The following is a 13214-nucleotide window of genomic DNA, read 5'->3' as shown; positions in this document are numbered from 1 at the left end:
TTGTAATTAAATGAGTAATAAATTATTTTTTGTTTTATTTCACTTGAATACCTACTATTTGTTATTTTAATCCGGAATATCTACTAAAAACTAGTGATACCATGTCTGTTAAAATCGCTGAATGCTATTGGAGTATTCTGTGATTTGTCTAAAGCATTTGATTGTGTAGAACACGAGACGCTTCTTTATAAGCTCGAATACTACGATATTAAAGCTCTTGATCTCATTTGCTTCATACTGAAGTCAGAGTCCAACAAGTTATAATTAATGGATTGAAGACTTCTGGATCTAATTTAAAATTGGGTGTTCCACAAGGACCAATTTTGGGTCCCTTTTTATTTCTAGTATATATAAATGATCATCCTTTCTATGTTAAAGGTATTTGTGATTTATTGTTTGCTGACGATACTTTACTGATTTTTAAGGTTGACAGAAAAAAAACTGACTATAACGATGTGAACAGTGCATTAAATTGAGTGCATACAGTGAATAGCACTGGATTCCAAACTTCAGTGAACTCCTCATTTATGATCCCTGACAGGAAGACAGCTCCGCAGCATACGCGTTCGTCTAGTATATTTTGAGTCAGTAAATCCTTCTTGGGTGAAGTTATTCATTTCTATAATAAATATAATTCCGCACATATTTTAAGCTTTGCCGATTCATAAACTCAAATCATTGTATTAATAAAAAAACCATATTATTCAATGCAAGATTTTATAGATAATAAAAAAGCGTGAAGCTAATACTTGTTAGACTTCCAGGCAGGATGTATTCTATACAAAGGTATTTTTAAATGTTGAAAAAGAGTAACTACTGAGTTACTTGCCGGTTCTTTCTTTCTCTTTCGGTCGTCACAAATATTTGACGAGGCCATTTCGTTACTACGAGTTTTATAGTATTACAGGAAAGCGATGTATCCAGTGGATACATTTCGCACCTTACGCCCATGTGAACGTAGCGAATTGGCCATTTTGACTGAGGTGTAGAGTCTGTAAAGTTAGGCCTATGTTAGGGCGTGTAGCGTGAGAAGGTTAGCCATAGCTCTTGTGCGAGGGATATCTTGGCAACATTTACATGAAAATGTTTTTGATGGCATCATAACTTACTAGCAAAGACCATATATGTGTACATATACCAACTGATGAGCTGCAGCACCACTTGACATTTAGTAAGCAGGGTATACTTTTGAAATAACCATGCCTCCGATTGTTCTAATTATCGTAGAGACATGAATTTCACATCACTTAACAAGGTCAAATCTAGAAGAAAATGAGTCACAATATTGATTTTAGTGGTAAATGTTTCCGAATTGAGTTTCAGGCCATTGGAAGCGGCATTTTTTCGTTCAATACAAGTTCCAGGTAATGTCGGTCATTTCTGAAAACAATGTTACAAATAAGAGGATCGTGTTTGCGCAACATAGTACATATTTTAGATAAAAAATCGTGATATAAAGCGGGTTGAATTGTATCAATAAAACAACATACTAAATTACAAATTGCTATTTGTTTATTCAAAATTACACGTCATAAACATCGCCCATCGAAATTATCTCAAAAAAATAATATAACGACAATTAATAATATACATAAAAAATACACAACTTAAATATTTTAGGCTGCCACTATCACAACAATATTCCCGCCATTTCGTAAACATTTCGAAACGTCAATGTCAAAACGTTACCAAAATGGCGGCGTACAAAATGAAAAATAAATGCGTTTCAATGTGACCGTATGAGTATTATAAAATAAAATCGTTGAAATAATCATTATCTATTTACAATATAAAGAAAAAAATGTTTAAAAAATACATTTTTTTTTTAAAATGTTATACAAAATCTAAAAATATTTGTTATCAATCCGCGACCGAGGTCGGCCATTACACGCTTAGTTTAAAGTCATTATTATAAAGTATGCAATTCAACACGGAATATAAAATAAAACCAATTATAACCGATTATGTAGTAAATTTTACGGATAATTCTTTACACATATAATTCTCCTGTATGTTTGTTTGTCACTGAAGACCTGAACGGCTGCAACATTTTCTGTAATTATTATACCCCATACAAAGACGGGACGGGTATCTAATCTAAATATAAGAATCTTTTCATGGATATGTTTACAACATACGTCTAAAACAATAAATAAATTGAATATGAACGTACTTATAATAAATAATTTATAACAATTATATTCGGACTATTGTTAGTTTAATATAATTATTATTAATAAACAAACCAAGTTTCTGTTTATCCCATTTAATCTCATGCAAACATCTCAAAACATTATGTAATCTGCAATTAGATATTAAAAAAAAAAACCTAAAAATTGCATACTCTATGCTAATGACAGTTCGTAGGGAAGAAAGCCTTCGGGGACTAGAAAAAAAAAGATAAAAAATAAAATCATAGATTTTGTATAGACATACAATATTAAATATGGCGCATACATATGGGATACACGATACTAAGAATAAATTTAAAAATAAACTCCGTATTTTTGTGCTATCAGTGACGAGAGAAATATTTCGATATAATTCCTTTTAATATTCCTATTGATTAATATTTACCTGTGACGTCACTGATAATAATGGATTAGCACACGATAGATTATAAATTTAAAAAAAAAACTACTGCATTCCAATATGGCTAAAAGCATTTTGATATGTTCGAACTAATTTTAAAATAACATATAAATACCATTTTTTTTTATTCTACAGATTATACAATATAACTAGGCTGTAGGGCGTAATTCAGAGTTCTAAAAAAAAAAATCATAAATATTTTTTATAGCTACGTTTCTTAAAACTAGAACATATTAAATAGATGTATAGTATTACCCTCATACATAAAATTCCGATTCAATCAATCTACGTATACATTCTTTTATTTAAAGTGTGCCCTATCATTTTTTAAATAAAGCTCACCGAATATTTCCTTTGACTTTTTTTTAACAGCTGACCTGTCATCACTTCGATAAGAATTTTTAATCTGCGCTTTTAAATTATATTTCGCATTATAAAAAAAAAAAAAAAAAACAAAAAAGGAGCGTCATTAATTGCATTTTATAACAATAATTTTATTATTATCGAATCATTAAAAAAAAAACTGGACCAACGCTGTTGAACAGTTGTTTCCGATGGCGGGAAAAATAAATTAAAATCTTTGACATTAGTGATGCCATTTTTTTACCGTTGTTTTTAAATAATTTCAATTATTTTTTGAAGGTTAAGTTATATTAATTTAATCAAAAGTTATTATTAATAAATATTAATGATATATTTATCAAGTTTAAACGTATAACACACTGGAATCATTGTTAGAAAGTAATCAATAATTTAAAAGACAATCTTATCTGATCCGTTAAAGAAGTATTTTACTAAAAAGGTCAAAAAAAAAAAACAGGCCTTCATTTCAAAGAACCGCTGTTTAAACGCTGTATGTTTAAAGGGAGTAATATTATTTGTATGAAAAATATAATCCGACTACATTCTAAATCCAACGCGTATTATTTTCTGACGATAATTTGAATCGTGATAAAAAATATATACATAAATACTAAATAAACAACTTCATTATTTCTTTAGTACTCATATTTATATTTCGAGATGCAAAAAAGAAGTTTCCGAACGTTAACGATTCGAATTGACGTCAGAAATTAAAAGACCCCCCTCCCTCCCATTTGATAAATACTATATCTAGAGCACCTACCTAGCGTCCATGCTTACATCGTCTATATAATTCACATTAAATACTAAACCTATACACAATTACTAGAATACAATTACATTTATTGTACACAAAAGACTAAAAAATATGGCGTCGCTACGTAAACTAATAATTGGCGTCAACAATATCAAAATCGGTTTAGTCACGTCCGGTTTTATTCATCTAGAGTATTTTATTGTTAAATACAAAAAAAATAAACTGTTATTCGTGTTCGTTAAACAAAGATCCGTCAATCTATACATACGTCCAGTTAGTACAAACGATTCGTTTTGCTTACTGGGAGTTATTCAAAAACCTCTCAATAAACGTTACCTAAGTTTGGAAGTCGGATTTATGCAATCTATAGAACGACTTAAACGGGTCAGTAATCGTAATTCAATAAATCTTTAAGTAAAAATAACCCCTAAGGGGTATTAAAATGGAAGGGAGACGAAGGAAACATTATCGCCAACGTGTTACGAACAATGAGATCTGAGACGTTATGTCCCTCGTGTCTGTAACCGAACATACTCCCTCAGGATTATACCCCCAAACTGACAGAAGTGGAGGGGACGATTCATATCAGATAACTAAGAATTTGCATTATAACGAGTGCTTATGTAATTGACATGTAAGTTATTACTGATTCGGTTTGAATTGTAGTTAAAAAGGTATTACTTCTACCACAGATTATGAAGGATTACTGTAACCATTTATGACATGCAAAAAAAATCTTATAAAATCACCTGCCGCGTATTAATTTATCTTTGTAAACAATTACAAAATAAGTTTTATAAACCTGCCGAGTTCCTTTAGCCGGCTATCCGCGGATCAGGTCCGTATCGTTTCTGAACCGGTAATAGTTTTTAATATTATCAATAAATGCTTCTACGTGGAATAAATGAATTTGAACTTCATCGTTCTAAATACAAAATTACCGTTTTTCTTGCCTATAATGAAACTCTACCGTTTTTAAGTAATCATTCATTCACACAAGCAAAATATAGATTCGAATATTATTTCGAAAAAAGAATCAATAATTTAATTTTTTTTATTGTTCATATTTTATGCAAAGGATGAAATCCGTTACCTTTGAAAATTACAAAAAAAAAATTGCGTTGCGTTTTTAATCGCGCTGGCTAAGTAAAAGATACATGGTCGAGTCGAAGTCGAAACATTCCTAATGCTTATTGAATAGTTTTACTCATTTGAACAGTGGAAGGCAGTCCCCTTGTTTCATTCAACATTTGATCCCCCCTTAATATTTCTGACAAAAAACAAGGAGACTGGTGACTTCCTTCCTAATTATCGTTTTCACAAAATAAGATACCATAATTTGATACGACAAAAAAGTTGCAAACATTTTCACCCCCCAACAATTAAGAAAGGGGGTACAAAAAAAGAGTTAGCAATGTCCTTTAGTCCAATCAAAATAAATTAACACGACATTAAATTCGAATAAAATATAATTACGTCATCAAGTCATAGGTGTATCAGGGGGTATTTTCAAATTATACAAATATATATTTGATACTAAACAATGGCACATTACAATTGAAGAAATAATATAGTCGATTCCAATGGCGGGACGACTAAAGGACTTAACTTGACAAATTAACATAACATTGTCAATATCTTGAGAAAAACAGCGTTTTGAACATCGGTGAAGTTACAAACGGAACTTTAGAATAAATAAATCATGAGATGAAGCCATGTTATAATTTAAATAAAGGTATATTAACCGAGATCTGTTTGTAGTGCACAATACATCAGAACTAATACAAATCACATGCAATATATAAATCTAAGATTAGTTGTTAGTAACTTCTCCTGCCATTGGAATGTACTATAGAAAAACATCACATTTACAAAACTTACCGACATACGAAATGAATCATCAAACATAGTGCATCCCTAAATAAATGCATATGCAAAGAAATATTTCCATAAAATATTGTAATAACAAAAAAAAAAAAACAATATGAATTCTTATAAAATTAATAATTTTATTTTAAATTTAAAATAAATTAAAACGTTGATCGTTACTAATGCATAACGCGACCCATCGTCGCTCGATGGTCCTCGGTCGGTCCATGATCGTTGCCATGGACCGTAGCTGGTCCGATACATGGTGTTCACATCCGTTCGATGACATTACTAATAATAATTATAATACAATGTATAGTATTGTTCATAACATTTAATACGTACGTAAATTCCTATAATTATTTGGCAGTGGCGGACGCTTCAGAACTTTGTCCTGGAAAAAAACAAAAAAAAAAAAGATTTTAAAATATACATTGAAAAAAAAAAGTTCTTACTGTTCAACGGTCTCTGATAGGTTTCGTTTGGCCTTCCGTGTTCCAAACACAATTGTGTTTTTATATAAATAAATTAGAAATGAGCCGAGATGACCCAGTGGTTAGAACGCGTGCATCGTAACCGATGATTTCGCGTTCAAATCCAGGCAGGCACCACTGAATTTTCATGTGCTGAATTTGTGTTCATAATTCATCTCGTGCTCGGCGGTGAAGGAAAACATTGTGAGGAAACCTGCATGTGTCTAAATTCAACGAAATTCTGCCACTTTTGTATTCCACCAACCCGCATAGGAGCAGCGAATACGCTCCAAACCTCAAAGGGAGAGGAGGCCCTTAGCCCAGCAGTGGGAAATTTACAGGCTGCTAATATTAATGTTAAAATTAGAAATTCGAGCGCTTCACGTATCTTCACGATTTCTCTCTCCAGCATCTCATCGGAACAGTAACGTGTGCTCAAAACTTGGCTATTGCATAGTAATAAACTCAAACTCAAATTCCTTTATTCAACATAGAAGCATTACACTTATTTACTGATAGTCAAATTAAACACTACCACCGGTTCGGAAAAAGGAACACCCTGACCTGAGAAGACTTTTTTTTTTTTGTCAAAATAATTTAGAGAGGTCACCGACCGTTACAGGAACAGCACGGGGCGGTCGTTGGCGCGGTCGGAGCCGCTGGAGTGCGAGTGCGAGCGCCGCGTGCCGCCGCCGCCGCCGTCCGCGACGACGCTGGCGCCCGACCCGCTCGACGTCGACTTCACTTCGTTCTCGCGGGTCGCTGCTGAGAGTTACATGAAAAGTAATGTCAGTCAGTCAGTTCGAAACCATACTAATAACATATTATACGACTGCTTTGCGATGGTGCAAGTACATTGCCCCATCCCCCTATTTACCCCTACAATTATAATTTAAGCTTGTGCATGGAGTGGGGCCGACAATAACATGAGGAGTCGGGATCGTACCTGCGACTTTTTACATCGCTAGGCCGCCCATTGCGCTACTGACGCTTCGACCTGACACTTAAAAAGTACGGTTAGCAAAAAAAAAAAAAAATTTTGCCTATATTATATACTAATTGCAAATTATATAAAATTTATGATCCCAGTGCATTAAAAATTTGTAGAGTGTATTACCGGTTGGTTCTTTTGCGGTAAGATGATCTGAACCGGCACTCGATCCTCCGCTACCCGACAGCACGCTCTCTTCACGATTATATCTGTAACATAATTGATTAAATATATATATATAGTCTCTTGCCGGTTCTTCTCGGTAGAATCTGCATTCCGAACCGGTAAGAAAGTTTGTTAAAGACGATTCAAAAGCCTACTTGAATGAAGTATATTTTTGGTATCAACAGTAATTTGTGACTCACCCATATATAGTATGCTCGCTGGTCACGCAGGAGGAGTACTTGAAGGGTATCGGCTGGTAGCCGTACGAGCCCGCGTACGGCATGTATCCGGGACCCATCATGCTGCGGAGATAGGAAAAAAATTAGGTCTGGACTCCGCACACCATGATCTCGTTATCTGCGCGTGCGTGTACGCACTTCGGGTTGGGCAGCGGCGCGAGCGTGTCGGACGCGAGGCTGTCCTGGTCGGCGCTGCGCAGGCGCAGGGCGGCGAGGTCGGCGCACAGCTCGCCCGCCACGTAGTAGCACTGCTCGCTGAACGTTATCTTGTTCACCGTGTGGCGGATGAAACCAGCCTATAAAGACAATATACAATTACGTTTTTCATTTGTCTCTTAATCCCGCGCCTCCCCTTTCAGATTAATCCATACAAGAACCAGAACATGGAATTCCTTTGTCGCGTTGATTTGAAGCTAAGCGCAGCAACTTACAGGAGCGGTCACAGCTAGTCAATGGCTTATTTGCCTTTATCTATAAGACATCTGTGATTGTCTCTGGATAATATTAACTCAACCAAGTTTTAGGAACGTCACAAATGGACGAAATAGGATTTAGATTTGTATTATTTTATGGAATGTTCAATTTGACACCAAAGATTTCGGGAGGGGTCATAAGGGACATGACCATCTTTGAAATGCACTGTTCTTTTGCTAAGTTTTTTATGTATTGGTTAAGTAGAATTTCAGACAGCTCATTTCTAAATATACATTTTATAAACGAATAAATATTCCACCAACGAGCCTCCAGTTTTAACAATAAAAAAAATATATAAAATCAACACTATTTTGCTGACTGTACCTTGAGCATATGCGATGCGTATTTCCTGGCGTCGCGCCTGTCGGCGATGCCGGCTACGTGCTGCAGTATCCAGTCGACGACGTCGGCACCGATGAAGGCGTTCGGTATGGTTATCTTCAACCACATCCGGTCACGTATTTCTAAGCCTGTAAGAAATTATTATTTAAGATCTCGTGCTTTCTCTGTCGCACATTATGTGTACAGTCCATTCCAACGGCAAGAGGACAAAGTTAACAACATTTGACGGCAAATTGAAGCGATATCATCATTACCATCTTTACTATCTTTACCATAGGGCACATGGGGCGTGCGCCCAGGGCGCCCATTCTGAGAGGGCCCCGTAGAACCAACAACTTCTTTCACACGTTTGTTCTCACATTGACTGATATGTATATTTTCGAAAGTGATATATTTGTAAGAAATAACGTAACATATTTACCAAAAAAGGCTATAAAATAGCCATAAGATTGTACAACCAATCAGATTCCTATGAATATACTAAAATTACCGCACCGTTTGTTTGAAACTATACTTAAGGCCTCGCCATAAGCAAATTATTTGTACATGGTAGTAAATATCTAGCAAAAGGGCCCCAAATTCATGGGTGCCCAAGGGCCCCAGCATAGCTTGAGACAGCTCTGGATATAATTTTTCGAGAGCTTGATTAATCTATGATATTCATGATGGATTTTCGAACAAGTGGAGTTTTAAACGTCGACGAAATTGCTATCGGTACTTTGAAAGAAACATTGAAGCGGATATAAGTAGTTTAGTGTAATGGTGGTTTATTAAAATAAATATATGTTAATTAAGAACTGTTCGTAGTGCACAATATAGCTTTGCTATTAGCAAATCACATGGAATATGAAAATCTATGGTTTGTTTATCTTTATTCCTTATACGATTGGTACAGACTATATATCTGATACATCCTGTACGGTTGAAACAAAAAGTTTTAATTACAAGTTTTTTTTTTAATTAAATTTTTTAACCTTTAATTCAGTCCTTTTTTGTTGAATATTTCGTAGTTTTATAAGAAAACCATATTAACATCTCACTACAAGCACCGCTGAGATTTTAAGTTCACAATTATATTTTTATTGATCTTGGTTATGGAAAACATTGTTTGTAAACATACTGTAACAAATTCTGCCACAGGAATCAGGTCAGAACATTTTCCTTAACAGTAGGCGAAGTTTCCCATAGTATGACTTTAGTGGAGATCTGTTTCACTTTTTAGTCAGATATGTCTATGTAAAACCAGTATAATGTCTTACTTACCGGAATCAGGCCTTAGCATCGCTCTCACGACTAAAGCCATATCCATTCCAACAGACAATTGAGGTTCCGAAGGTAATGAACCCGCGTCGGAGGCCCGCTCGGGGATGGAAGCAGCGGGGAGTGTAGACAGAGGGGGAGGAGGATATGCCTCTCGTAGCGCTTGCGTGTGAGCCACCCAGGCACCTAAAAACCAAAACATTATAGAAGAAAAATCTAAAATATCTCCAATAAATCAGGCAGGTAAGATTCAGTTGGGGACTCACCAGGATCGATGGGTCTCACGGGTTCTGTCCGTGGTATGGTAAAATAACCCTTGGGATTAGGATCCCAACACTTGGCAACGACCAGTTTGATAGGGCCCGGCTTCTGCACCACCTCGCGCAGGACTCTCACTGCCTCGTCATTTGTCATGTCTTCGAAGTTGACATCGTTCACCTGTAAAGTTAAAATATTTACATGAATGAAAAATATTTCAAATCAAACAGTCAATATTGATGGATTACACACATGGGAAATATCATGAATGTTAATTTATAGATACGTTTTAGGGGGTTGTCCAGCAGAGGTTAGGTTTAAAAAAATCCTACCATGAAGTACAAGCTTGCTTCACACGAAATTTCATCACATTCGGCTTAGCAGTTTAGTTGGAAAGCCCAATAGACAGACAGAGTTACTTTTGTATTTATAAAATTAGTATAGATGGTATGAAAAAGGCCCTAGGTTCTATTTTTGTGTAGCAGTCTTTAGTAAAGAGCCGAGAGGGCCCAGTGGTTAGAACGCGTGCACCTTAACCGATGATTTCGGTTTCAAACCCAGGCAAGCACCACTGAATTGGAGAAGAGGCCTTAGCCTGCAGCAATTGCCAGCAGTGGGTAATTTACAAGCTGCTAATGTGTCATACTATTTTCAAACATTTCAAATTATATATTTATTTAAATACCAATATAAGCTTATATGTTTAAGTTAACTATCGGTTTTTATAATTCATTATAATGCAATTATTATTATTTTATACAATAATTGCAATATATATGTGTATGTGTTAGTGTGTGTGGATAATAACTTCATATATTGACAACATCATTATTAATCCATCTAATAATTCTCTAATTGATGTTTATTTGCATTAAATCATTGCTAATTATAAAACATCATATAGACATGAAACAATCATACCTATTATGAATACCATTGACTTATATTTTAACACTTAAACAATGGAGTCAAATCAAAACCACCATAAGGGTATCCTTTGCCAAATAGTGGGTCGGACATTATCTAGCCGTAAATTTTAAACAATTAATAAATCTAAGAATAAATTATTAGTGCTGCCATGATAAAAATCATTTTAAAAATCGAAATATTCTTTATTCAACACTCATAAAAGCATTTTAGAATCGTTACATTACAGTGTTAAATTAAATGCAAAGTTTTCAAAAACTAGATTCTATCAAAAAGACCCAACAAGTAGTTACTCTTATTCACCATTTTAATTACAGATTAATTAGTAGTTGTTTGTCTAAAAATTATCTGCACTTGATATTAACCAACCGAACATATAGTGCAGTCATACACAGCACACTAGAGTGCAATTAGGGGACTGCAATCTGCGTGGTATTTACACAATTGCCTTGATTCAAGTCCTGGGTTAAGTCAAAAGTAATGGTTACTATTTAGACTTTTGTTATTCTGAGTTACAAGTGTAAGATTACTTAATCGACTTAAGTCGACTGAATAAAGACATTTATATAATCTGAGTTTATCGTTGATAAGTCCAGTACTGAATTTATTATATTACGTAAGCTGATGTAGATATGAACACCAAAACTATAGGTAAAATTGACTTTAGAAATCTAACATTTTTATTGTATAGTTATTCTTAAAAATCTAGACGTTTACTAAGTTTTATGGAAATTTCAACTTCATTGGAAGAAGCGGATAACTTTGCACAAATTTTACTCGTAAGTTGGGATGGACTGGGGTTCTATATAAAGTCATAATCAATATATAATAATTTAGGTGTAAGATGTCATTTCTTTCCCGGTGAGATATGTGTTGACTGTTTTGAAAGCAACAGTTTCCTTGATGTTGTCAGATTGGGAAACGAACCACCTGGTATTGTAAGAAATATTAAATACTGATTTCAGTAATGCTCCACCAACCTTGAGAACTAAGACGTTACATCCCTTGTGCCTGTGGTTACACTCTGACCATTTAAACTGGTACACAAAAATACTAATTATCGCTGTAAATCTTATTTACGACTGCGATACTCAATAATCTGGATTATACTTTTTCATTACCATAATTTCCATTATTTTTACTATTGTTTAAATGTTAATAAAAAATGTAATCCTTCAATAATTTCATTGTGTCAATAAAATAGGTTAAATTACCTGTAATATCATGTCCCCAGGTTCAATACGCCCGTCCAAAGCCACTGCACCACCTTTCATTATACTCCCGACATATATACCCCCATCACCACCTTTATTCGATTGCCCCACAATGGAAATCCCGAGAAAGTTCACTGTGTCCATGTTCAATGTAACCGTTATTATGTGCATTGACATCGTGGAGTCCGTTATCGAGGAGTAGGAGGACGTTCTTGACATAACTTGGGGCCTCTTCCGTCTCCTTTGTGGTCTTTTCCTCGAACTGACTTGTAAATGTGACACGCTACTGCATTCTGTGAGAGCCCTATCAACTGACGCGTTCGTATGCCTTCCCGTAGTGGTCGTAATCTCCGATTGACTATCGAATAAGCTCGTGGAGTCCAAGTCCGAGCTGAGAACGGAAGCCGTCTCGTATTCGAGACCATGGTTACCATACTTTGAATGACCATTTATCCGTAGACCTCTGTATTTATATTTGTCACACGAAGCCCTGTGACCTGGTCGGGAGCTTATCGTACTATCCGTGTCCGTGCAGGTGTCCCTCGTGAGAGGCACCGTCGGTGCTCCGTGGATGTTTTGTTTCGTTTTACCAGCATTGCTGTCGGTACACTGTGAAGCACCGTCTGAAGGATTGGAACCCTCGGCAGACACTAACCACGACACTACACGACCATTAAAACACGGCAAATGAGCGTTATCATCGACTATTTCTTCTTTAACAACACCGAAGTCATCGTCCATTGATTTGAAAAAAAACTTGTAATTCGGTCTATTCAATTGATTCTTAAAATCCAACAATGTCACTTTTTCAGGCGATATCGGTATTTTGACCAGATACGGCGTCTCCTCATCATCTATATAATAAATAACTTTTGTCTCCTCCATTTTAAAACATTTATTATTGAAAACTAACAACACCCTTACGATCTATAAATATCGGCCGCCATCACAAAAATGGCCACAAAATCACTTCGCTCGATGACTATATGCAGCGCCACCGTCACCTAGGTATATTAAATTGTCTAGCTTTTCCTGTCTGATGTTTACATCAATACGTGTGAATTTAAATTTATTGCATAGAAAATTGAAAATATATTTTATATTTAAATAAACTTTTTCAAGTTGAATATATACGATCTATAAATCTTATCATCATATCACTGATAATGATAATTGATAAGAAGACTAGGCTTTCAACTAAATGTCATTATTTTTAATATAACAATTTTTGAAAGTAAATACATTAAGATTTTTTTAGTAATATTAATTAACCATCTTCTTATGCGTATT

The 13214-nt window shown here is 34.9% G+C and overlaps 1 protein-coding gene across 1 annotated transcript; it reads right to left on the bottom strand.

Annotated features, from left to right (window-relative positions):
* Positions 1-5736: 5736 nt before the first annotated feature.
* LOC125074870 (segment polarity protein dishevelled homolog DVL-3) lies at positions 5737-12861 on the bottom strand. Its single transcript, XM_047686329.1, has 9 exons — positions 11925-12861; positions 9792-9963; positions 9529-9711; positions 8248-8393; positions 7588-7745; positions 7411-7512; positions 7172-7254; positions 6669-6819; positions 5737-5975 (listed from the first exon to the last, which is right to left on the bottom strand). Exons 1-8 carry the CDS (start codon positions 12807-12809, stop codon positions 6671-6673), a joined length of 1878 nt encoding a protein of 625 aa, XP_047542285.1. The 5' UTR covers positions 12810-12861; the 3' UTR covers positions 5737-5975; positions 6669-6670.
* Between the last annotated feature and the right edge of the window lie 353 nt (positions 12862-13214).

The sequence above is a fragment of the Vanessa atalanta genome, chromosome 28 (genome assembly GCF_905147765.1).
Source record: "Vanessa atalanta chromosome 28, ilVanAtal1.2, whole genome shotgun sequence".
Taxonomy (NCBI): Eukaryota; Metazoa; Arthropoda; class Insecta; order Lepidoptera; family Nymphalidae; genus Vanessa; species Vanessa atalanta.
This window is presented reverse-complemented; position numbering and strand designations above follow the sequence as displayed.

Excerpts from the sequence above, each read along its gene's own strand:
- LOC125074870 (XM_047686329.1), bottom strand. The coding sequence starts at position 12,809 with ATGGAGGAGACAAAAGTTATTTATTATATAGATGATGAGGAGACGCCG. Across the intron at positions 7,746-8,247 it reads ACGCATCGCATATGCTCAAG|GCTGGTTTCATCCGCCACAC; the intron begins GTACAGTCAGCA and ends TTGTCTTTATAG. Across the intron at positions 7,513-7,587 it reads GCGCCGCTGCCCAACCCGAA|CATGATGGGTCCCGGATACA; the intron begins GTGCGTACACGC and ends CTATCTCCGCAG.